General features: G+C 37.4%; 1 protein-coding gene across 1 annotated transcript in view; it reads left to right on the top strand.

Annotated features, from left to right (window-relative positions):
- The window catches only part of LOC126278850 (uncharacterized), a 445,668-nt gene that overhangs the window by 86,032 nt on the left and 332,179 nt on the right, over positions 1-27,457 (top strand). The window contains exons 7-10 of the mRNA XM_049979125.1: positions 458-679; positions 827-1,023; positions 10,112-10,275; positions 23,403-23,575. Coding sequence (XP_049835082.1) covers positions 458-679; positions 827-1,023; positions 10,112-10,275; positions 23,403-23,575 — 756 coding nt within the window. The remainder of the gene's footprint in view (positions 1-457; positions 680-826; positions 1,024-10,111; positions 10,276-23,402; positions 23,576-27,457) is intronic.

Here is a 27,457-nt window from a genome sequence, read left to right as displayed (position 1 = left end):
GAACATGATATGTACACCTTTAATGGATGCTGTTATAGGCATTGTATATTTCATGGCATTAGTATTAATAACTGTTGATATTGCATACATCTCTTTGTTGAGAAATGGACTAGTAAGTCCTACAACTTCAACTTGTTTACACAGTGTGAGGAGTGTTTGCTATGCAGTTAACTGTAATTTTAGCAACTGTGGTTACTTTCCTTCATGCTTTATGCAGTAATTATGTATTATAAGCATACTGAAACCTTCAGAGAGAATGTGGATAATGAATTTGGACACAAGTGAAAGAGGTATTTGTGTCACATTAGTATGTTTTGTTGATTTTAACAGTTTTTTTCATGGTTTAAATAGAATAAGCCTATGAGTACAAATATGTATTCTCTTCTAGTTTTTAAAAGATATTAATGTATATTGTACAGTGCTGTTATACACCTTAATATTAACTGCATTACTACAGGTAAAATTACCAGTAGTGTTACAAGAAGTGGAGGAGGATGTGATTGAACTGGAGGTGGATGCTCGTGTTGCTGCTCCGGGTCTTTACAGTATTAAGTGTGAATCTAATGGAATTCCTGGAAATTTAGTCAATGGCTCTGCTGAACTTCTTGTTGCTGATAGTAGCAGCCTGGGTATTGAGAAAGTTGAACCCACAACTGTTAAGGTTGGAGAAACCTTTAAGGCAAGCATAAAAATAAATTCAATATAAAAACCTCTATGATAGATAAAACAGATCTATTTGTGCCATTAGTTTTAGCAATCCCTCAGTCATGGCAGGGTATTTGCTGTCAGCATGTATCATTTTTTGTATTTAATTGATTGATTGCAGATGGTAATGACACTGTCATCATCCCCACTAAGATCTGTGTTTTGCTTTGCATCTGAGCCTGGTCGTCCTCAACCACACATTTTCTTTGCTGATATTGATGGACTGGTTGTAACTTGCGGTTCCTTTGTTGCTTGGAGAGCAACTATTCTTACCGTTGGACTGGCATACACTGTTGATGCTGCAGAAGAAATACCAGGGTAGGCACATATTGTTCATTTATGTTGTTTATGCATTTCACTATGTGTGCATTACTTTCCTCTGAGTTCTGTGATTCTTTTTGTCTTTATAGAGAGCCACATTGAGGAAGCTTTTATAACAAAGAATACTTCTTCTTTCTTCCTTATCCTCTTACCACCTCCTTCCCCTCCCCCCCCCCCCCTCTCTCTCTCTCTCTCTCTCTCTCTGTGTGTGTGTGTGTGTGTGTGTGTGTGTGTGTGTGTGTGTTTGTGTGTGTGTGTGTGTGTGTGTGTGTGTGTGTGTGTGTGTGTGTGTGCGTGTGAGAGAGAGAGAGAGTGGTATTTTTTGATATTAGTGTTGTGAAGTCAGTGTGAGGCAGTACTCCTTTGCATACAGCTCCACTAATTAAAGAGACGCCCAGTATACATGTGGGCAAAACTTAAGAATGAAAGTACCTTTCACATGATATGATGTCACTGCCAAGTAACATAGGTCAGTAAAACTTGGGCAATACATAGAAAGAATTGATATAGTGTAGTAGACAATGGAAAGACATACACAATGAGATGAACTGAAATGGCACTTTTATTCAAAAACAGTAATTACAGTGCAGTCATCATGATTTATAATTGGTCTTCTGGACATTACAAAAGGCAGGTTGTGGTTCTTAATAAGGTGGGTGATCAGCATGGATGGCAATGCATGCTCTGCAAAGTGCTGCCACACTTGTCATATGTTTGGTAAGGAGTTCTTGTGGTAGGCCATTCCATCCCTCCAGAAGCGCAGTGGACAACTGCTAAATGGTCATTGGCGCATGTGGACATACAGCTCCCCAATGCATCCCACGTGTTCTCAATGGGATTTAAGTTGTCAAAATTAGCAGGCCAATCCATTCACTGAATATTTTGTAATTCCAAGAGGTACTCAACCTGTGCAGTTCCATGCAGTCATGTATTGCCCTATATAGGAATTAACTCAAGGCTGCACGAACTATTGAAAAGACACACATGGGGAAGGAATACAGTGTGTTAATAAGTTAGTGCATTCAAGGATTTGAAGGTTGGTACACCCATGCAGTATTATGCCCCCCCCCCCCCACACACACACACACTTCATAACACCTGAGCCACCAAAACAATCATGTTCAACAATGTTTCTGGCTGCATTGAATACCCTCATATGGCATGCAACATGTAATGCAACTAGGAAGATTCACATGGGGAAGGAGTACTGCATCACAATAATATTTATCAGTGACTGTACTGTGTTCAGCGTTCAGCGTTTTGGAAATCTGCACTCCCCTGCATCATTATGTCATCCTACACCTTAATCCTGGACCACCAGTATAATTACGTTCGACAGTACCCTAGGGTGCATTACATACCCTCTTGTGTTGAGACTTGAGGACTTGTAATGCACTCAGGAACATTGCCAAATTGTTTTGATGCTCCAGATATTATTTTGTGGAGAGGCAAAATGTTTCCTGTGAATACTGCCCTCCAAATACATGAACAAATTACACTCATTGGTCAACATTATTGTGACATTGCATTCCTTCACCGTGTGCTTCTTTTCAATGTATTTGGCTTGGTCTTTGTTTCTATGGATGACAATGCACAACCACATCAAACTGCACAGTTGGAGGAGCTCCTGAAACAAATGGGTATTCGGTGAGTGGACAGTCCTGCCCTTTACCCTTACACAGATCCCACTGAGCACACGCAGGATGCTTTGGGGAAACGTATTGCAGCATGCACCAATAACCATCCAGCATCTAATGGTTCATTTTGGCAAGTAAACAGTCTGGATTTTGATCAAAGGATCTTGTCAAGTTTAGGACAAGCAGCTTTGTGAAAGATATCTCAAATTACAGAATTTGCTATTAGTGCCTGTTAACACAATATTCCACACTTGTGTCAAACCCGCAAGCTCAGTATAGTTCAGTATCCACTACCACATACAGCCAGAAACCACTCTTCCTCACAAGATGGTACTGTACAGGCCCATTAGAACAATAAAATGGAACCAAATCAGAACTTACAAAAAGTGATGTGTTAACACACAGTCATTAGCCAATAATCCCTTAAGCATTAAACCGGTTGTTTCAGCTCCTTAATTAATCTCATACTGATCAAGACCTTGAATTCACTGCACCTCTCCTCTCGGCAGTACTAATGTGTGAGCAATGTACAACACAAACTTTACAGTGGGACTTATTTGCCAAAACATATTGTGCATAAAACAGATTAAAAGTAAGTATAACTGGTAGCAGGAAATATTTTAATATGTAAGAAAATGAAAATACTACTTTTTCCCGAATGCATGTTGGGTGCACCAGTTGTACATCTACATCTACATGTATCTCTACAATGTGTGTTTTATTATTCACTATGACACTAACGTATCACATTACTTCATAGATGTTATATGGTGAATAGCAATTCAGATTGCAACAAGTATTGGATAAAAAATATGAAAGGTAATATGTAAAATGCTATTTACATAGTACACTACCACTGTGTGCAACTGGTTTCTGAATTTCTGAGTTTAGCAGTCACTTGTTTCAGAAATCCAAGGCGCTAAACCAGTTACTACAATGTAATACATGTCTGACAAAAGTGGTATCCATATGCATAAAAAATGGGTATCCTAAATGTATACCTGGTGTGGGCTTTGTGTTTATCTTGGCTACAATAATGTGTTCACTATGCTGTTCATAGTAGCTTACACATGTTCCTATTTTTTATTCATTATTAAACCTACTCCTGCATTATCACTATGTGATTTTGTATTTAGAACCCTGTATTCACTTGACCAGAAGTCTTGTTCCTCCTGCCAGCGAACTTCACTAATTGCCACTATATCTAAATTTAACCTATACATTGCCCTTTTAAAACAATGGAAAATCCAGGATGGAATGTTACAATATTATGTGAGAAGGAAAGTTGCTACTCAACATATAGCAGAGATGCTGAGTCAGAGATAGGCACAATCTATCTGCTACTCAGTATCTCGTCTATACTCCATGCTCCGATCCATAGAATACTGGTTTTGTTTCTCCTGATAATTTTGAAATCACACATGTGTTTATTTAAATATTTGCTTGCCCATTTTTTTGAATTCATATATGGTATACAAGATACTGAATTGAGAATCAGTTACATGGTGGTATTACAACTCACTAATATAAATCATTTAGTTTTTTTGTATCAAATAGGATCAATATAATGACCAGTTAAAAGTATGAGTATATACCATATACCTACAACTTACATTTACAATTAAAAATGTGGATGAGTTAATGAGAGATTGAAAAAAGCAGATTTGCAAAAGGTAGGATGTCACAAATTTTTAACTGTATGTAGTTCAGAAAGAGATTTTATATCTCTGGGTAATTGATATACACCTTTTTGACGCAATGTGGTAGTGCAATGACTAATGTATTTGTCACTGTTTCCTCTGCTACTGTCATCATGGACAATTTAATTTTGAGTTAAAAAGTTACCGGTACACTAGTGAACATCTCTTTGATAACGATCGGTGACAGATATCTAACAAAGGAGGAAGTATGCGCATTGCTGATATTTTTATCATATAATCTGGGATATCATTGGCACCAGCCAATCTACTCTTCAGTGAATTAATTGGATTTAGAAGTTCACTTGAGTCTGCTGGACTGAGAACATGTGTAGATTGTTTATTTCAGTACTTGAAAGTTTTTTGAATATTGTATTGGGTGGATTCCCAAAATTTTCCTGCTCTGATTTGTCATCAACAAGTGTATAATAAGGACTGAAATTGATTGCAACTGCTCTAGGATCAGTCATTTTTTTTCCATCCTGTGATAACAAAATATTTTTATGAATTATCTTCTTCTCAGAAAGATCTTCCATATCTTTCTCCATGGACATAGTTTTATTGAATGATACCATTCCTTTATTTTTTGCCTCTTTTATGACTTGTTTTGAAGCTAATTTGTGTTTTTTGATATAACTTCGAAACTCTGTGTCCTTATACAAGAGATCATAATAACATAAGTAATCCAGTTTTTGAATGTGTCTACACTTCTGGAAATCCTTGGGGGGGAAAACCTATCTACATCTACATCTACACTCTGCAAACACTGGAGGGGGTGGGGGTAATGCATGGCAGAGGGTACATCCCACAGTACGAGTTATTAGGGTTTCATCCTGTTCCATTCCATTCACATATGGAGTGCAGGAAGAATGACTGTTTGAATGCCTTTCTGCATTCAGTAATTATTCAAATCTTATCCTCATGATCCCTATGTGAGTGATATGTAGTAGATTGCCACATATCCCTAGATTAATCATTTAAAGCCAGTTCCTGAAACTTTATTAATGGACTTCCTTGGGATAGTTTATGACAGTCTTCAAGAGTCTTCCAATTCAGTTCCTTCAGTATCTCTGTGACATGCTCCCATGGATTAAACAAATTAATTCAGTTAATTAATTTGTTAATTCAGTTTATTCACCATTGACCACTTACAGTGGAACAGGTCTGAACATTAAATATCAATTAACAATAACTTAAGAGTAAAGCTTTTACAATTTAATTCCACTTCTTTTAGAAATATTCTTATATACTAATGTCAATGATTATTTCAAAATATTCTGTTAGCTTATAAAATGGGTGTTTGAGTAACCAGTCATAACTCTTATGATGGAAAATATTACTGCTCAGTGACCGAGCAGATGCTGGAAGTTTATTGAAGAGTTTTAAACCCATTACTTTGTGTGAGTTTGCAGTCTTTGTGAGTCTGTGTCTTGGTATGCCATAGTCCAGTTTGCATCTGGTGTTGTGCAGATGTATGTTCTCTCTGGTCTTGAACTCATTTAAGTTGCTTTTGACGTAAAGCAGTGCTGTGTAGATGTATAGGTTCACAACAGCTAATATCATGTGCTTGATAAAGAGGGGATGGCAGTGTTCCTTGTTCTTAACTTTTCTCATTATTCTGATTATGTTTTTTTGAATTTTCAGAATTTCACTGACAAAGCAAGAATGTCCCCATAAAAATATGCTGTAGGAAATGTGTGATTGAAACAGGCCAAAATCTACCACCTTTAGATTCTCATCAGTGACTACTTCTGTCAGTCTCCAGATGAGATAACACACTCTTGCTATTCTCTTGCAGATATGGCTAATATGTTCCTCCCAGTTTAATTTTGAATCAATGTGGAATCATAACAATTTTACTGATTTTCTTTCAACAGCTGTAGTTAAACCTATTATTAGTTTTTGTGTTTTATCAGGATTACATAGGAGCTAATTAGAAGAAAAACAATTCATTACTAGTTCTAGTTTTTCCTGTGTTGCCTGATTCAGTTCTGTTGTCTCATGGTGTGTATTGAGCAGTGTTGTGTCATTTGCATAACACACAATTGAATTTGCTCCTAGATTGTAAGATAAGTCATTAATTGCAATGATGAACAGAAAAGGACCTAGGACTGAGCCCTGAGGCACTCCAGTTCAAACTTCCTTCAGTGAGGAGCATCTATTTTTAATTGATACAAACTGTCTCCTATTACTTTAGTATGATTCGATTACATCTAAAGATGGTTTGTGTATACCATAAAATTCCAGTTTTGGAAGTAGGGTGTTAAATGATATGCAGTCGAAGGCTTGGCTAAGATCACAAAGTACAACCGATACTAGAACCTTATTTTCGAATGCAGTTAACACTTGGTTAATAACTTCAGTGACAGCAGTAGTGGTATTTTTAGCATGTTGATATGCAAACTGTCTGTTGGAGAGGAGGTCATGCTTTTCAAAATAGTTATTTAGTAGACTGTACATTAAATATTCAAAAACTTTAGAGAAAATTGGGGCAATAGAACTGGTCGATAGTTTTGGGGCAGATGCTTATCTCGCTTTTTAAATACTGGTATCACTTTAGCAATTTTGAGTGCATCTAGATAAACTCCAGATTCTAAACACATATTAAAAATGAAAGAAAGAGGTTGACAGATAAGGTGTATTATTTTTTTCATTACATAGTTAGAAAACCAATAACAGTCCATACTTGTAGAGTTGGTGAACCTTGTCACAGCATTTACAATATCCTCTGGGGTGACAACATTCCAGTGGAAAGTATACCTCCTATGGGGCACAGCACAAGTTCCATTCTGCTTGATTTTGTTTTTCAGCTCACTCACTAAGGTTAGGAAGTAATTATTTACTTCTTCTGGGACCAGCATTGCATCTTGTGTATGGGTTTCTGAATTATATTGGTTGATGATGTCCCATGCTGATTTACATTTGTTGGGAGCACTTTCAATGCAATGTTCACATGCCTGTTTTTTGGCCATGGACAGTTTGTCTTTGTAGATTTTTTTACATTTTAGATAAGCTCTATAAGAAGTATTATCTAGCTCAGGTCCTTTTTTACAATAATTTTTATATGTTCTGTACAGTCTGAGCATCTCCTCCCTAGTGAGAGCTAGCTCATCTGTATACCATTTTAGCTGTTTGTTTTTCTGTTTATGCTTACAGGAGTACCATAACCCTAGGAGTATTTTCAGGAAGTTGTTAAAACCATTTCACCAGCGCCCTTCTCAGGTTGTGTGTTGTATACAAAGTCCCAGTTAACATCACATAATCTGTCAATAAATAAATTAATATATTCAGCTTTCTGCCCTCTTATCCATGTGGCATTAGACTTGATTCTGACTGATTTGTCTGATTTAGGCAACTGATATCTTTCTGCCCTCTTATCCATGTGACATTAGACTTGATTCTGACTGATTTGTCCAATGTAGGCAACTGATATCTTTCTGCCCTCTTATCCATGTTGCATTAGACTTGATTCCGACTGATTTGTCTGATTTAGGCAACAAACTTGTATACATTCAATATCCCCTGTCAATCCTATGTAGTATGGGTCCCACACACTTGAACAATATTCTAAACCAATCACAAGAGTGATTTGTAAGCAATCTCTTTTGTAGATTGATTTCAGTTCCCCAGCATTCTACAAATGGGCCAAAGTCTACCACTCGCTTTACCCATGACTGAAGCTATATGATAATTCCTTTTCATATTCCTACAAATTGTTAAACCCTGGTATTTGTATGAGTTGGCCAATTCCAGCAGTGACTCATTATAGTCATAGGATAATATGTTTTTTCTTTTAGTGAAGTGCAAAATTTTATATTTCTGAACAATTAGAGCAAGTTGCCAATCTCTGCACCACATTGAAATCATATCAAGGTCTAATTCCATGTGCAAATGTTCTCTCTCAGAATAAACTTATTGGTTCTCAGACTCAACACAACCATATCTCATCAGAGAGCAGTATGCTGCATCATTTGCTGCAATAGCGTCCATGTTTTTAACTGGATTTGTATGATGGAATTACTGTTTGCTCAGTTTTGGGATCCTTAAGATATAATCAGCAGAAGTAAGAAGTCTCTTTGAAATCCTGTACATATTCCAGGCCGTGCTGACTTTCCTAAAGGAACACATTTATGTTAGATGCTGAAGGAAGTAGTATCCACTGGCAAAATTTTTTTTGGGTAGTGTTGACTGAATGAACACTTCATTTTTTTTTTCAGAATGAGTCAATATTGACAGCAAAAAATCCCATATTTAAATATGTGTACGGGGATAACATAGTTAGAATTCAAAGCCACCTGAATAATGGCCTACACAAAGTTCAAGAACTGACACAGCCAATCTGCCCTGACGTACTTTTCTGGAGTAAGAATATTCTTGGCAAATGCACAGAGTTGTCCAAAAATTTGATACTAAAAGAGATATTACAGTCGAAATAAGCAAAGTAAACAAGTCATCATGTTTCATTGTCACAGATAGTGTACATTTTTAGACAGTGGAGATTATTCTCGTAGTGAACATAGCACCATTTAGTTTCTGTTTCTATCCGCAGCTCATGGTGTAGTGGCGAGTGTTGCTGCCTCTGGATCATAGGGTCCTGGCTTCAATTCCTGGCCAGATTTGAGATTTTCTCTGCCCGGAGACTATGTGTTTGTGTTGACCCCAACATTTTATCATCATCATTTGTGACATTGGCTACACTGGATTGGATAAAAACTTGGACTGTGTAAAAATTGGGACTTTGTACGGGCACTGATGAATGTGCAGTTGAGCACTCCACAAACCAAATGTCATCATCAGTTTCTGTTTCTGCACACGATCTTGAAAGTGATACTAGGAAGAAATCTTTTCATCTGCCCTTAATCCTAAGAAATTAAAATAGTAACTTTCACTGACTCTTTGACCACTGTGGGACAATAAAAATTATGTTTTTCAGGAATTCCATGCCAGAAACTGGACGCATTACACTTTCGTTGCAGTTAAGTGTTATTCCGTTATGTGAAAGCCACATGCTGATTTTACTGATTACTCTGTCAGCTTGATCATTTGCATTACATTCTACATCTTTTGCAATAATGCTTGTGTTGGCTGCAAAGAGAAAATCCACTGTGTTCTTTCTTATGCAGTCTTCACTGCATACTTTCTAGTAACTTGTCACTGTTGTTTGCTTTGTCTCCTTTTTGGCATTATAATAATTACTTCTTTTACTGTCCTTGTACCCTCTCTCTGGTTTTTCTTCCCTCTCTTTTTCTACTTTCCTCCACGTTTTAAATGCATTTTTTTCCAATTTTCATTTATCTTCCTTCTTATTCCATCTTTACTTCTTACCCTGTTCATATCATCATCTCTGAGCTGATGCTGGCTCAGTGCATATTTTTGATCTACCCTCTGTGATGCTTTTCTCTTTGTGTATGTCCCTTTTGTGTCCTCACAACAGTTGGATGACTCCCTACTTGGATATTGAGAGACCTACCAATGCTTTCACACCTTCCCTAATGAGTATCTCCTAGCTCACTGGGTAAGGATCGTGAATGTGCTTGGGATTTTCCCCCCCTGAATGTAAGTACTCACCATCCAGTTATTGCACAGTTTTCTCAATTATATTTTTCTTTCAGTACAACAATGTTATATTACATTAACTTTAGTTCATAACAGTATATCAAAAACATATAAAATGTTGATGTTGCATAATGTGTTAGTAAAGGAAACTATACAGGACTTATTATGTTATCAGTTTATTAAATCCCTAAACAGGAAAACAGCTGTGATAACAGTGGAGTCTCCCGCACCTCAGCTTGTGGAAGCTTCTTTGTCATCAGATATTCGACAGCTGAGGGTGACCTTTGACCAGAACATTGAAGGACCAGAAAGCTGCTCAGATATTTTGACTCCACAGAATCTAAATGAAATTGGTAATGGTAAGCATATAGTACTAAAGATTTATTCATAAACTACAACAACAGAATGTGGAAAGATCACATTCACTAAGTGGAAGGATTTGTCAACAAACTGAGGTTCCCTTAAATGAAACTGTAATGAAATAAAAATATTAAAGACATCCACTTCCTACCTTTGAGAGATCCAAACAAATAAATACTGTCAAAATGTTAGCCTTTAGGTACCAGTGATTCCTTAAACAGGCAAAATAGGTAAATGTATCAGAGTGAAATGACTCTTACTCAATAAGTAAACATAATTCAGAACCAGGTTCAAAGGATCAGCATAGTAGGATTAGAGAGACAGCATACAAATTTGGTTGACTCTTAGGAAACATTTCATTATTTGTACAACCCATTAAAGAATGTGCAGATAATTATCTTGAACCTATGGAGATGGCTGATGAAGGGGGGGGGGGGGGGGAGGGGAAATGGAAAGGATAGGTGAGTGCACTGACTGAGCGTGGCTCACACTGAGGGTGACGGGAAGTGAAAAGGGAGGAGGTGATAGGACAGAGGGGGCAGAAACTATTGAGTAGAGAGTGTGGGGATGGTAGATTACCAAAGGTTGAGGCCGGAATAATTTCAGCAACAGAAAATGTGTTATAAGGATAACTCACATCTGTACAGTTCAGAAAAGCTGGTGGTGGAGGGAAGGATTCAGAGCCCCTCTATTTCAGAAGGACTTTGCCTAAAACTTAATATTTTAGCAGTCTTTTTTTCATTGTGCCTGTCTGTGACTCAGTGCCTCTTCTGTATGGTGAGTAGCAACCTATTCTTTCCATATTCTTGTCACTCAGGCCAAGGGATGAGAGGGTTCCACCTGTAGTGGAATCTAAGTAACATACTATTTCTTTTTAACCTTCCCCGTCCTATCCCTCTCTCCTCCTGGAGGAAGGAACTGTTTGTTCAAAAAGTTAGGTAGCATGTCACTTTGACTTTATATGTTTCCATACATTTTGCTTTCTAGAGGAAAGTATTGTCCATCAGATCTGTTGAATAATTTAAAAGGTTCTTGTTCATAAACTTCTCTCAGCCAGTGTACATATTGTTGTGATTTGTTTGTCCAGGAGTTGTAAATGATGCTTCATTCATAGACAAAGTCTTGCCCAGAAACACCACTTTAATTCACAATTTTCCTGGAAACTATTTAGAGAACTGAAACAGATTTTGAATGTCGTTGTCATGAAACTGTTGATAGAAAGAAATGTGGAGAGGTTGAAATGCACTGGAATGCAGTAACTGCAGAGCATCTCTTTGGCTACTCCCACTTGCACATGCAAGTTGCCTTGTAGTGACGTGTATATTGTGTATTACTGCTTGAAATGGAGCATGTTTAACCTAAACAATTAAAGTGCTTGTGACAGCTGTCATTTTCGTAAACATTGAATCATGATTGCACCATAAGTGAACATGAATTTAACAACTTCCTCATTTGCTAAAAGATTTAATATTCTTCTTATTGGAGGTATATTGTAACCAACCAGGGAAATTATGGTGTGATTGTTTTCAGTTAAAGTTAATTAATTCAGAAGATATCTTGATTTGAAGATATCATTTTATCACTACACAAAAATACATGTGCCAAATTTTAACCCTAAGGACCAATAAACAAGTTACCTTTGTAGACCAGCTGTTCTTGATTCTGAGAAAGTTATTAGATTAGCTTAAATTTCCATAGTTACAAAGTTATTAATTAATTAAGATATGATTTCAAGACATCTACCATTTTTATACATTGTAATCTTTCACTTCAAAGCTCTGTTCTGATAATTTTGTAGTACTAAATTTTCATAACACAGTGATGTTCTTATATTTCTCGTATTTTGGTTTTTGAAGGGAACATTCAAAGTTTAAAATTTTGTTAAATTAATTATAAATGGCGAGTCTCTACAAAGTCAGGGAATTTTTACTGAACATAATAGCACAACATCACTACAATACCAAAAAGTAATGATTTGTGTTTCTGTAAAACACAAGGATGCAAAATGCTGGGTACACAAAGCAAATGGTTCTAAAAATCCATGCTGGTTAACTTCTTAATTTCTCTCTTTTGTGTTATGAATTATTTTAGGAGGCTTTTGTAAATTATAAAAAACCATGAGATGATACAATTATGACACCATGAATATAAGGAGTTGAACACGAAGCAGGAGAAGGCAGTTGAAGTTCAGTTCCATTTGAGTACAGTTATGGTCAGTCAGGAGCATGGACTATGTTCAAAATCTATGTGAGGTACCTTACTGGTATACTGTCCAAATGACTGAGAGGATTACGCTAACATAATGACAGTGGCATAGAGAGCAATGCTGTATGTCTGTATTTTTAATTAACATGCATAGAACTTCAAATCCATTGCACTTCCACTATTAAGATTTTAGATTTGCAGTTCATGGAGACCAATGAGCAGAGCTGCTTGAGACTGTAAGACAAGCACACCACAAACAAATATGTTTCATGCTGCTGAAGGTGCAATTTCCTCATTATTTACTGTCCTTCATTGACATATCCTTCCATGCTTAAAAATTATTGAAACGTTCTTTTAAAAAAAGGCGGGTCACTTGGGCTTGGCACTACTGGGATACCCTTCATCATAAAAACTGCACCACTGCCCTAACTCTTCAGAGACACATGCCATTAGCTAGAGCTATATCCACTTCCACTGTCATGTACAGGGTGTTTATAGATGAATATTGGGGTTTTAATGCTTTATAATATTTATTATATTAAACTTACAGTTGTAAATGATATGTCAAATGAAAGAGCAACTCAAACAGTTTTACCAAGAACCTTATAAATGTTCAATGTGAAGACCATTTGTCACACGGCACACATCAAGTCTATAGCTGATTTCTTCCCAAACGTTGATAAATGTGTCTTCAGTGACTGTAGCAACAGCTGCTTCAATCAGGTTTCTAAATTCAGGGAGGTCTGCTGGTAGTAGAGGCATGTACACATGATCCTTGATGAAGTCCCAAAGGAAAATATCACATGGCGTTAGGTCAGGTGAACGTGGAGACCATGCAAAGCGAGCCCTGTCATTGGACCCCTTGTGGATGATCCAGTGCTGCGGTACAGTGAAGTTCAACCAATCACATACTTCACTATGCCAGTGACGTGGTGCTGGAAAATTAAGTTCTCTGGTTCATCTTCTTCCAACTGCAGGAAGAACCATTGCTCTAGTGTATCAAGGTAATAAGTGCCAGTTACAGTAGGTTCACCAAAAAATAAAGGCCCATAAACATTCTGCTGGGATATTGCATAAAACAACAGTCACTTTAGGGAAATTTTTTTGCATTTGTACCACCTCATGAGGATTTTCTGAGCCCCAGATGTACACATTGTGAGTGTTACATGTCCACTAAGGTGAAAGGTTGATTCATCACTGAAGAAAACATGATCCAGAAAGTCTTCATCATCATGAAACAACATTTTGTTTGTGAAGTTGGCACATCATCCATGGTCTGCTGGTTAAGAGGCTGTAATGACTATAAACAGTAAGGATGTAGTTGTACATGTTTTCTTAAAACTTTCCAAACAGTCAACACGGAAACTTGTAATTCCCAACTAGCCTTTTGGACTGATTTCTTTGGGCTATGAGTGAATGACTCTCTCACTCTCTCAACAGTCTCTTCACTAACTCTTGGTTGTCTTGTGCTCTTCCCTTTACAAAGGCAGCTGGTATCATCATATTGATGATATCATCTATGACTGTTATTGTCACTTGGAGGATCACAACCACACTTCAGCTAGAATGCAGGGTGCACAGTAGCTACAGATTTGGTCTTTGCAAACTCCACGACACAAAACACTTTCTGTTCATTAGTCACCACCTTAGCTACTACCACTATCTAGTGGATTGCGGCAGAAACATTGCATGCTGTGCATGTGCACTAGTGCCAAACACAACTGTTTGAGTTGCTCTTTCATTTGACATATTATTTATAACTGTAAGTTTAATGTAATAAATATTATAAAGCATTAAAACCCTGATATTCATTTATAAACACCCTGTACACTGTGAACATCTGAATAACTTTATATGCAAGTGCCACAACCCTATAACAACAAAGCACAGACTGATGCACTTCAGGTGCACAGGGAAATACATAAACATACCTGAGTTATGCGTTTCCTTGCATCTTGTATAGTAGGGCAAAAATTTGTAGGACCTCTTTTCCTAGTTGCTGGACAGTGTTTTGCAGCATTCTTATCTTGTTTTTATTTGATAAAGTTCAGCGTGCAGTACATAACTCAGTCCATTTTGAAGGCATTTTACAGTACTACAGGAAAAGATATATCATATATACTCGAATAATCTGTGCCCTCGAATAATCCGCACACTCCAGTTTTCAGGAAGTGGAAAAAAAAAAATAATTTTTTGCTTTAGTTTGTTTTATTTACAAAAAAAATTGTTACAACATTGTGATGTGTTCAAAAGTATGTATAATAACTACTGGTTTGAAACAACTCTGCTGTACAAGTTGACACATCATTAAAACGCAACCGATTCAGTGGCGTGCAGCTGGCAAGCTGGCGGGCAGATGGCCAGCAGCGTGCAGCTGGCCAGCTGGCCCATTAGATGCATGGGTGGCCTGGGAACATTATCACTGCCAGCCAGGACTGTACACGTAACTACGATAGCAAAAAAGAAATGTGAATTATCTTGTTTAAAAATTTGTTAATACGGTATGTGCAATAAAATATTTTAGTCAATACCAGTACATTTCCTCTCTTACCACTCTGTTCATCACTTTCATCATTGTCACTAGTGGGAGAATCATTGTCATCTTCACCATCTTCCCATAGAGCATCATCCTCTGTTCCATCCAGTGAATTTGTGATTTCACATTTTTTGAAGGTTTTTTCCACCAGTGGTTGCGGAATGGAGTCCCAGGCACTTTTCACCCAACTCTGGGACAAATCCGGCCATTTGATTTTTCCACTAGGTGTGAACTTATGGTTTTCATCAGCCATCCATTGCATATATCGCTGTTTAAGTGCAGCTTTGAATGGCCAATTTGTACACACATCTAGTGCTTGTAGAATGGGTATAAGGCCTCCAGGGATAATGACCAAGTCAGTTTTCCCTTTTTGCAATTTGTCTCACACTTCCTTAGTTGTATGTCAATGGAAGCTGTCCAGGGCCAACATGCTGTGTAAATTCAGTAACGGACCAGGACGACGTTGCCAAGCATGTGTCACCCAGTCAATTATAAGTTCATTGTCCATCTACTCTCTTGCATTCGCTCTCACTAATACCGGTATGCCTTTTACTGATATTTTTGGAATAGTTTTCCTTTTAAATATCACATAAGGTGGTAGCTTTTGTCCATCGCCAGTTACACACAACATCACTGTACATCTTTGTTTCTCACTGCCACCAGTTTGTATCATGATGCTGGATTCTCCTTTCCTGTTCACTGTGTTGTCAAGCGGCATCTCAAAATAGACTGGTGTTTGATCCTCATTACCAATTTGCGATAATATATAGGACTGTTTACGGTGCAGATTTATCACGCAATGATGAAAATTCACTATTTTTTTCCTCATAATTGCCTGGAAGCCGCTGAGAAATAGTAGTTTTTCTCTGGAATCCTAAACCATTTTGGTTGAAAAATCTTGATAGCCAGCCCTGGCTAGCTTTGAAACTGGTAATGCCTAGTTCTTTGGCTTTAAGTTGGCACATTTCACTCATCACCACGCATCTGTATTGTTGCTTCTCATCTACATAATCGCAGAGCCTTTTCTCGAGGTCCGGATGCTTCGCTTTTTGGCCATGATATGCCCAGCAATTACTATTAGTTTCTTGAAGCTGCATTTTATTTTTTCACCAGTCGCGAATACAACTCTCACTCATGTCATACTTTCTTCCTGCTGTACGGTTTCCAATATTCTCAGTTTCTTCAATAATTTTCACTTTTTTTTTTTTAGCCGTGTCCAAGTGATAACAAGAACTTGTAGCCATAATTCACAAGTTTGAAGACGTTAATGCTTCACTCCTAACATGCTACTGATGTGTCACAGACTGAGGCTGCAACAATGCATTAGTATAATGGAATGTATTGTTGGAGGCGGAACAGTACCAACAATGTTTTGAATAATCCACGTACCCCAGTTTTTCATCCTAAAATTTGGGAACAAACATGCGCAGATTATTCGAGTATATATGGTACTTATGAGCACCACAAAAAGAATGGTGGAAAAATAACTAGTCATCCAGCACTACTCTAGAAGGGATGAAGCAAGTGTTGTGGTTGTGGAACAAACCTTGCAGCCAAGATACCATCAGATTCAGTTTGATAAGACTTCAGTTCTGACAACCACAAGCAAATACTGTCATATACAAAGAGGCTACAGGGACTACTAAACGAAGAAGTAATTTTAATCTGGTTGAGGTGGATGTGAAACTGAACTGTATTTGGATTCCAGTTCTGAAGACTGTGGGCTAATACCAATAATGGAAGGCAGCAGCAACCAGTTACGCTCAAGTTTGGAAAACAAGACATCATGCCTCTGCATGGATGCATGGAAATGAAATTTTATTTTGGGCAGTAGTGAGCCAGGGTATGAATTGAGCCTTCATAAAAGGTACAATTCCCTTCAATTAGTTCTCTTGACATTATGACAAAGGTCTGGGGTAACACAGAAACAAAATACTGATTACTCCATATATACAGATTTTTCTTACTCATTTGAATTGGGATGAGCATGAAACAAGATCACATAGCCAATGTTATATAAACAGGAACAAGAACTCAGAATGTTTTCTGGACTAGATTAACAAAAATATTAACAATCTTTCTGCAAACAGAAAAATCCTTTAGTAACAAATTACCAATGGAATGATGCAGCTGAAAATTAGAATAAGCAGAAAGTTAATGTAATCTTGGCTGATAGTTTTCAACACCATTGATCAATAGATAAACAATTAAGTAAGTAATCTTTTAATTTAATTACAAACAAATAAATTCTGTACATATAATTCTTAAGATTGTATTCATATGAACTATGAATAGTATAAATGTAAATTGAGCCTATGTATGACACATTAACTGGGAAAACGTCTCACCATGTGTTAGTATGTAGTTATACTTGAATGTAAAAACTGTATTTAAACAAGTATAAAATATTATATCTAGAGAAGTGTGGATATTGCCTTATGCACCTTGAAAACTAACTATTGTTGTAATCCTAAGTCTAAAAATTGGTTTCATGTAGCTCTCCACACTGCCCTATCGTGTGAAAGTCTCTTCATCTCCAAATAACTACTGAAACCTATATCTTTCTAAATCTGTTTTCTATATTCAAGTCTTCATCTCCCTCTACAGTGTCTATCCCCAGACACTGAATTTATGATCCCTTGATATATCAGAATATGTCCTATCAGTTGACGGATTCTTTCAGTCAAGTTATTTCACAAATTTCTTTTCTCTACTCAGTGGTTATGTGATCTACACATCTAATCTTCAGCACGCTTCTGTAACCCCACAGCTGAAAAGCTTCTATTCTCTTCTAGTCTGAATGGCTTATCATCTACATTTCCACATTCGTACAAGGATACACTCAGACAAATATTTTCAGAGAAGACTTGCTAACACTTAAATTTCTTCCTCAGGAAGACGTTTCTTGCCATTGCCAGCTCACATTTTATATCCTCTCTACTTTGACCACATCAAGTAGTTTTATACTCAAACAGCAAAACGTATCTACTACTTTTTGTGTCTTGTTATCTAATCTAATTCCCACAGCATCTCCCCATTTTGATTCAACAACATTCCATTACCCTTATTTGCTTTTGGTTGATGTTCATGTTTTATCCTCCTTTCGAAACACTGTCCATTCTCCTAAACTGCTCTTCCAGGTCCTGTTTGTCTCTGACTGAATTACAATGCCATCAGAAAATCTCAAAGTTTTTATTTCTTCTCCCTGAACTTTTAATTCTCCCTCCAATTTTATCTTTGATTTCCTTTACTGCTTGCTCATTGTATAGATTATATAACATTGAGAATGGACTACAAACCTGTCTCACTTCCTTTTCAACTGTTGATTGACTTTACGCCCTTCAACTCTTGTAACTGTACTAGTTTTATATAACCTTTTGCTCTCTACATTTTACACCTGCAGGCTTCATAATTTCAAAGAGTGTATCCCAGTCAACATTGTCAAAAGCTTTCTGTGAGTCTACAAATGCTTTAAATGTTGTTTTCCAATATTTTAATCTATCTTATAAGGTAAATTTTAGGGTCAGTATTGCCTTGTGTGTGCTTACATTTCTCCAGAACACAAACTGATCTTCCCTGAGGTTAGTTTCTATCAGTTTTTCCATCTTCCTGTAAATACTTCATTTTGTAACCACAACTTATTAAACTGATATATGAGTAAATTTACATCTGTCAGCATATGCTCTCTTTAGAATTGGAATTATCACAGTCTTCTTGAAGTCTGAGAGTATATCCCCTGACTCATACGTCTTGAACACCAGGCGGAATAATTTTGTCATGGGTAGCTTTTCCTCTATAGTTCTTAGGGAATGTTGTCTACTACAGGGGACTTGGTAGGAATTAGATCTTTCAGTGCTCTGTCAAATTCTCCTTGCACTATTTATCTTTCATCTCATCTTCATCTACTTCCTCATCACTTTTCTATAATATTGCCTTCAAGTTCATTTCTCTTGTATATCCCCTCTATATTTTCTTTCACCTATCAGCTTTCCTTTCTTATATTAGACATCATTTTTCATCTGAGCTCTTGATATTCATACAGCTGCAGCTGGTATCTATCTTTCCCCTAATTATACATGCTTTGAGTATGCTATTTCTCAATGCTTCACATTTGTTTTCTACTGTATTCCTGTCCCTTGTTTCAGTTAATCATTGCCCGATGCTCCCTTTGAAATGCTCAACAACTTCTGGTTCTTTCAGCTTATCCGGGCTCCATCTTCTTAATTTCCTAACCTTTTGCAATTTCTTCAGTTTTAATCTTCAGTTCATACCCAATAAATTATACGGGTGGTTTGAAAAGTTCTCATAATGGAAAAGAAAAAAAAGTTCTTATGTCACTGACACTTTTTTATTTTTCAATGTAGTCTTCTTGTAGATTAATGGACTTGATCCAACAATGTGCCTTGATCCCATCTCGAAAATGAGTTTCCTCCAGGCCTGCAAAATAGTTGTCAACTTTAGGTATGAATTATGTGTTTGAGGTGAGCGTCAAGAATCGTGGCACACATCTTGCAGATAAGTTTTTCGTTTTCAATTCTTCAGTTAAAATGTGATGTACCCTTTCAGATGACATCTAACAAGCATGAGCAATTTCACACACTTTCAATCAGTGATCCCCCATGACCATTATGTGCACTTTTGCAATTATTTCTGGAGTGGTACGCATCTTGGCCGACAATTGTGTGGATCATAATCAAATCTCAGCCAACCAAATTTAAATTAATTTGTCCACTTGGCAACAGTTGAATATGAAGGAGCAGAGCCCCCAAGTGTATTTTGGAAAATGACATGAATGTCCTTTGCTTTGATACCTTTCTTTACGAAGCACTTAATCACGGGTCGAATCTCGATTTTTCCCATCTTCGCAAATCACTATGGGGGACAACAACAGAGCCATGTCACTGCCACAGCTCTCTTTCAAGAGTACTTATGTGGCATGTGTTTACAGGCAACAGTCCAATGAATATCACATGAACAACTCATTGCACTAGCACTGACGTCTCATGGTTATTCCGAGAACTTTTCTAACCACCCTCACACGGTCAGAGTCCACATCTGTCCCTGGAAATCTCTTACAGTTTAAAACCTGGTTCCAAAATCTCTGTCTTATTATTATCTAATGAATCTGAAGACTTCTAGTGGCTCTAGATCCTTCAACATGTACAACTTTATTTCAGGATTCATTAACCAAATATTAGTTATGATTAAATTATGCTCAGTGCAAAATTCTACTGGGTAGGTTACTACTCATTCCTTTCTCCCAGTCCACATTCTCCTACTAGTTTTCCATCTCTTCCTTTTCTTACTACTGAATTCCAAAACCCCATCACAATTAAACTTTCCTCTCCTTTGATTATCTGAATTATTTCTTTTATCTCATTCTACATTTTTTCAATCTCTTCATCATCAATTTCTACATTACTCCAATTTGATTCTGTGTTTGTAATCCTGTATTCACCTTACCAGAAGTTCTATTATCCTACCAGCCAACTTAACTATGTAATTCCTTCTATATTGAACTTATGCCTGTTCATTTCCCTTTATAAATTTTCTAACCTACCAACACAATTAAGACATCTAGTATCCCACACTCTGACCCAAGGAAGGTCATTTTTGCTTTTCCTAATGGCAACATCCTCCTGAGTAGTCTCTAATGGGATTTGAATGGGGAACTATTTTACCTCCAGAATGTTTTACTTAAGAGGATTCCACCCTCATTTAACAATGCAGTAGAGCTCCATGCCCTTGGGAAAAGTAACAGCTGTAGTTTGCTCTTGCTTTCAGCTGTTCACAGCACAAGCACCCAAGGCCATGTGATCTGATGTTGCATTGCAATATCAGCCAGTTATCTAGACTGTTGCTCTTCAGGAACCACATATTTTTCTGGTCTATCCACAAATACCCCACCATTGTGGTTGCACCTAATGTGCACCTATCTTTATCATCGAGGCACTCAAGCCACCCCACCTCACTACGGTCCAGGTCATGGGAAGGGGGAGGGGGTCAGGGACCAAGCTATTTACAGGCTTGTATATGAAAAAATAAATATTGTCATCAACCATTTGACATCCACTGCTAGGTAAAGACCTCAGCTAGTTTCCTTTATCTTAAGACTGTCAGATGTGCCCTTGTATTGATGCTGCAAATTTTCTTGTGTCTAGTCACCTAGTATAAGGTCATCTCCTCAATCTTTTCTTCTCTTTTGGGAGCTAGAAAATAAGTTCCTTGTTTCATCTACTAACCATTTACCTGGCTACATGTCCTGCCCACGTCAGTTTTCATTACAGTTATAATAATGTATCCTACTAGTGTTTGTTCCCTGATCCATGTAATTGTTTTACTTTTTTTTCCCAGGAATTTTCAAGATGCACTTCTCTTTCTCTCGATGGTTTCACTCTTCATTATTGATGGTTTTTCATAAAAAGTCCATGTGTCACTGCATCAGTTAAAAAAAAGTTAATATGTGCTGATGATGAAACTTTCCTTTTCACATATATTAGGAGCTTGGTTTTGAAAACCTGATTTAGTTTACCAAAAGCTCACTAGACCATTTTTACTTTTCTGTATTCTCTTTTTTTTTTTTTTAATTTCATCAGCTGGAACCATTTGGGCTGATGTATAAAATCAACAGGTCCTATTAGTCTATGAAATATTACTGCATCTCATTGCTACCTATCAGAACCCCTCGAAGAGCATTAAAGATAAACACCAGTCCTAATTGTCCAATTGTAAAGTGACCTGTTTCCAAATTACATACAAAAATAACCTCTATTTCAGTATACATATAATTTAAAAATGATGCTTTGCTGAATAACATTGTTCTTATGTGAGAAACACAATATAAATGTGAAATTAATACTGTAACTAATTGAAAGAAATGTAGCACATGGTCAGGATGTACCAGTAAACCTATCAGTATAAAATTACTACAGTGACTTAAATAGAACATATAAATAAAGCATGTTAATTGAATCTCTGTTATATATTAGCACTAAAATTCAGGCACTAGCTGATTTGGTATAAACAAATTAAAAATGTAATTGTTACCTGTAACATAATTAGTCAGAAAATGTTATATTAACTCGTAACTAAGTTGAAAATAGGTTCACCTTGTTCAGCACTGTGATTGTAAATTTTTAGCAATATGTATCTCATACTCAGTATAACTTTTAATTGTGATTTTAAATAAAATTGTAATTTTCATTGTCTGTAATTGTTAACAAAAGTATAAACAGAGGTCATGCAGGCGCCTTGGGGCACTCGTTTTTTGGCTAGGGTTGTGAGAAAATTTATTGTAGGCTCACTCGTTAGTTGATTGTTGTGAACTCTGTGTTGTTTGATGTCAACTTTGGGTACACCTGATGTAACCCATACAGTTCATCAGGCTCGGACACCAGAGTCCTGGAAATATATTGGTATTAAAACTGCACTGTACTTTCGAATTTATTTGGGAGTCTTCCGTAATCCTTTTCATAAGCTGCACAGCAATGAGACATGAATCCAGGAATTTTACAAAACCTCGAGAACTAAACAACTCTCAATGTTGGTAGAACTGACGTGAAAACAACAGCACATCGACTGAGCATTTTACTCAAAACATTTGCAACGTGGAGGTGGGAAAATATAAACATCTCATCTATTATTAATTTGTAGCTTCCACTAGAAGCAAACAGCACCAGTGCAGTCTTTTTATCTTACTCTTCTTTCAATTCCAAATTTCCTTTATCATGAGCAGTACTGATATATGTATTCATGAGAACACTAAGATAGTGTGGATCAGTACCTCATTTCTCAAGGGCTGTTAATACATATTTTGTTGAAACAGTCAAAAGCTTTCACAAAAATTATGAATGCCAGACTATGAGTTAATTATTGTCGACTGTTGGTTCACAAATCTTTATTTTTTCCTTTTTAGGTAACGTTTCTGCAAGTATTTGTATGCTGTTACTTTTCATTTTTTTATCTTTATGTTTCCAGATTTCCCTCAATCTGCTTTTCAATTTCCTCTTAGTTCATAATCGCCCTATTCATTTCACTTCTCATTTCCTTTTTCTAACTCCATTTTTTCTCATTCTGTCCTTCTGTCACCTCTGTCTTTGATCTCCTACTGTTTCTGAGAAGTCCCTCTTCATTTTTGTCTCCTCTCAACTTTAAGAAAGGTGGGTTTCTCTTAGCATGTTGCCCTGTGTGATCTGACTGTCTTTCCTAATCTCCCCAAACCTGCTCCCTGCTGAATGAACATTGTAAATCTAGGATATTTGTTTCTACTTTTATACATGTCTATCAGCAGTGTTAAGAATTTCATTTTCTGCAGTTTCTACTTGTAATTCTATAGATTATTTATAAAATATAGTGAACTAATATATGGGCATTTATGTAACATAGATGCAAGGTGCAACTTCATAGCAAATAATTTGATAATAAGCTTGGGTGAAGAAGCAAAACTGGAAGAAATACAGGAACTTCAGTTAATGGAGAATGCAGTTCGCTCTGCAAAGGCAGACCCACCCCATCTTGCACAGACTGCTAAGGGAAAAATCACAGTCCAGCCAAAACAGGTAATAATTAAATTTTCTTGATAGTTCACTATCACATACAAGATTTCATCTTTCACCTAACAGTTTTTTTTTCTTTCCTAAGGCATCTCTCATGTTAATTATGACTGACTTGTATGCCTGATGGAACAGTACACTCCTCCTTCCTATTGTAATTTTGATGTACTATGCTAAAACTTAACAGGAGCCGTAACTTGTGTCACTAACTTTGTGTCAGTAATGTTACCAGAATTGTATTACTTTTCACTATTAGTATTACATTTAGCTTTTTATTCTCAACGTGAATGCTCAGTCTTTAAATTACCTTGCAGATCCTAGCAGTTAGTACTGTCAGATGCCAGAGACTTTCTGCCTGTTAGGTAATGGCTGCAAACTTGTGAAGGACAATCACACTTGCTGATATTAAGAAAGTAGTGGCAAAGTTCTCAGACTCCAAGAGCACAGACTTCTCTTGGCTGTCCATTTATATAATCAGAAAAACAGTGCATATAATTAGTCAACCATTGGCCTTTCTTTTGAATAGGTGTCAAGAAGTTGAAGTATTTCCTACAGTACTAAAAATATTGAAAATTATACCAGTGTACAAGAAAGGACAAACATGATCTCAAAAATTACTCACCAGTTTCAGTAGTTCTTATTTTCTCCAAAATATTTGAGTCTCTTATTTATAACCAACCTAACAACTATTTTGTGTTGCATAATCTACTTTCTAATAGTCAATTTGTCTTCCGAGAAGAAATACTAACACTGCTGTTATATCAGTTGTGAATGAAGTAAAAACAGCCTTTGAAAATAAAATTAAAACTTCACTTCTTTTGTGTAACTTAAGTAAGGATTTAACTGTACACTGATCAGCCAGAACATTATGACCACCTAGGTAATAGCCAGTATGTCCATCTTTGGCATGGATAACAGGAGTGTAAGCAGTGAGGCCTTGGTACATCACTGGATGGATTGGATGCACATCTGCATACGTAACTCAACTAATTCCCAGAAATTCCGGGCAGGGAATGATGATCTCTGAAACCTCATTCAATCACATCCCAGATGTGCTCAATCAGTTTCAAATCTGGCGAGCTGAGGGTCAGCACATCAATTGGAATTTGGCACTGTGTTCCTCAAACTACTGCCTTGTGATATGGCACATTATCTTGTTATGAAATGCCACTGCCATCAGAAAACATGATCGTCATGAAGGGATGTACTTAGCTATCATGGTGTCTTGCACAAGGTCCACTGGATCCTCAGATGCCCATGTGAATGTTCCCCTGAGCATAATGGAGCCACTGCCAGCTTGTCTCCACTGTGCAGTACAGATGTCAAGGAGCTGTTCCCCTGGAACACAATGGATTCGCACCCTCCCATTGATATGATGAAGAAGGTTTCAGGATTCAGCAGACCATGCAATGGCCTGCCAATGTGCCAATAGTCACGTGCCCATTTCAGTCACAGTTGCCAATGTCGTCATGTTAACACTGGCCCATGCATGGGTCATCAGCTGTGGAGGCCCATTGTTAGGAGAGTTTGGTGCACTGTGTGTTCAGACACCTTGTACTCCACCCAGCGTTAAAGTCTGATGTTAGTTCCACCACTGTTCACTGCCTGTCCTATTTTACCAGTCTGCCCGACCTAGAAAGTTGGACATCTGTAATGAGGGGCAGCTGCCCAGCCCCAGAACATCTGGATGGGGTTTCACACTGGTTTCAACATGCATTGAAGACACTCACTACAGCACTCCTTGAACACTTGACATGTCATGCAATTTCCAAAATGCTAATGCCAAGCCTCCGGGGCATCACAATCTGCCCTGTCAGACTCAGATTGATCACGCATCTTCCCCATTCTTCACACAGACAGCAAGCTCACTAATATTATATGCACTGTGTATGTGTCTGACTAGTAGTCATTTTTCACCAGGTGATGCTGCTATCACCTGGACTGATTTAATGGTCATAATATTCTGGCTGATCAGTGTACTTCTCATTATATATTACTTGTCAAACACAAATTCTATGATGTACAAGAGTCTGCATTACAGCAATTGTATCACACCTAAGCAAAAGGAAACAGTTTGTACCTACTAGAAACAGATACTCATGGCTGCAAGATGTTAAAACAGGGGTTCCACAAGGTCCTGTCCCTGGGCTCTTCTTTTTTATAATTGCAGTCAGTGATTTATTCCATTGTGTTTCCACCTCTATTATTTGTTATGCCAATGACACAATTTTGCTGGCTCAGCATGAGAACACATTATCTCTGCAAGGTATAATGCAAGATATCATGGAGTCAGCATTAAATTGGTTCTCATCCTATGCATTGCTTTGCAACCCTGATATAAAAAAAGCAGACTATACTGGTATTGTCAAAAGTGGGAGGCATGAAAGCAGTCAAAATTCTAGGAATTCATGTATACTCTAAGTTAACTTGGGAAACACACATAAACCATATCTGTACAAAATTATCTCTAGTTACTTATTTAATGTGGAGGTGTAGTAACGAAAGAATATTTAAGAGTTATTTATTTTGGACTCTTTCAGTCACATGTAGTGTATGGACTTCCGATATGGGGACATTCTCCTCACATCAGTAAAATTGTAAAACTTCAAAAGAAGGTGATACAAGCAATGAGCAATGCTGGGAAATTAGAGGACTGCCAACCACTATTCATACAGCTCAACATGTTAACAGTAATTAATTTCCATATATATCACTCATATATCTCAGCACTGTATGTGAGAAACAATATAGCAGATTTCAAAATGAGGGAAAACATACACTACCGTAACACTAGATGCAAAATAAAATTTGATATGCCTAGGCACGAGCTTCCAAGAACAGGGAATTCTCATCTAATCAATAGCTTAAGAATATTTAATAAACTTCCATTTTTTGATTGGTCAGCTCACATAACTAGCTTCAGAAACATGCTATTAAAGTGGTTATTATTAATCCTTTTTATGCTATAACTGAATATATTGATAAAAAATCAGTTGATATTAATTTTTAAGGTTTTCATTATGTGATGTCATTGACTGTATTTGTTTATTATGTAACAAAACCAAAGAAGGAAAGTTGCTGCTCACCATATAGCGGAGATGCTGAGTCGCAACAGACACAACAAAAAGATTCACACAATTATAGCTTTTGGTCATTAAGGTCTTTGTCAGAAGTAGACACACATACACACACGAATACACATACTCATGCAAATGCAACTTGCACACGTCTGCAGTCTCAGAGAACTGAAACTACACTGTGAGCAGCAGCACCAGTGATTGATAGGAGTGGCGACTGGGTGGGGGTAAGGAGGAGGCTGGGATGAGGAGGGGGAGGGATAGTATGGTGGGAGTGGTGGACAGTCAAGTGTTGCAGTTTAGATGGAGGGCAGGAGAGAAGGTGTAGAGGGGGGAGGGGGTAAGTAGCGGAAAGGAGAGAAATAAAAAGAGTGGGTGTGACGGTGAAATGACGGCTGTGTAGTGCTGGAATGGGAACAGGCAGGGGGCTGGATGGGTGAGTACAGTGACTAACGAAGGCTGAGGCCAGGAGGGTCATGGGAACGTAGGATGTATTGCAGGGAAAGTTCCCACCTGCGCAATTCAGAAAAACTGGTGTTGGTGGGAAGGATCCGTATGGCACAGGCTGTGAAGCAGTCATTGAGATGAGGGATATCACATTTGGCAGCATGTTCAGCAACAGGGTGGTCCAATTGTTTTTTGGCCACAGTTTGTCGGTGGCCATTCATGCAGACAGACAGCTAGTTGGACATCATGCCTACGTAGAATGCAGCACAGTGATTGCAGCTTAGCTTGTAAATCACATGACTGGTTTCAAAGGTAGTCCTGCCTTTGACGTGATAGGTGATGTTAGTGACCGCACTGGAGTAGG

The sequence above is a fragment of the Schistocerca gregaria genome, chromosome 6, assembly GCF_023897955.1.
Source record: "Schistocerca gregaria isolate iqSchGreg1 chromosome 6, iqSchGreg1.2, whole genome shotgun sequence".
In the NCBI taxonomy this organism is placed as follows: domain Eukaryota; kingdom Metazoa; phylum Arthropoda; class Insecta; order Orthoptera; family Acrididae; genus Schistocerca; species Schistocerca gregaria.
This window is presented reverse-complemented; position numbering and strand designations above follow the sequence as displayed.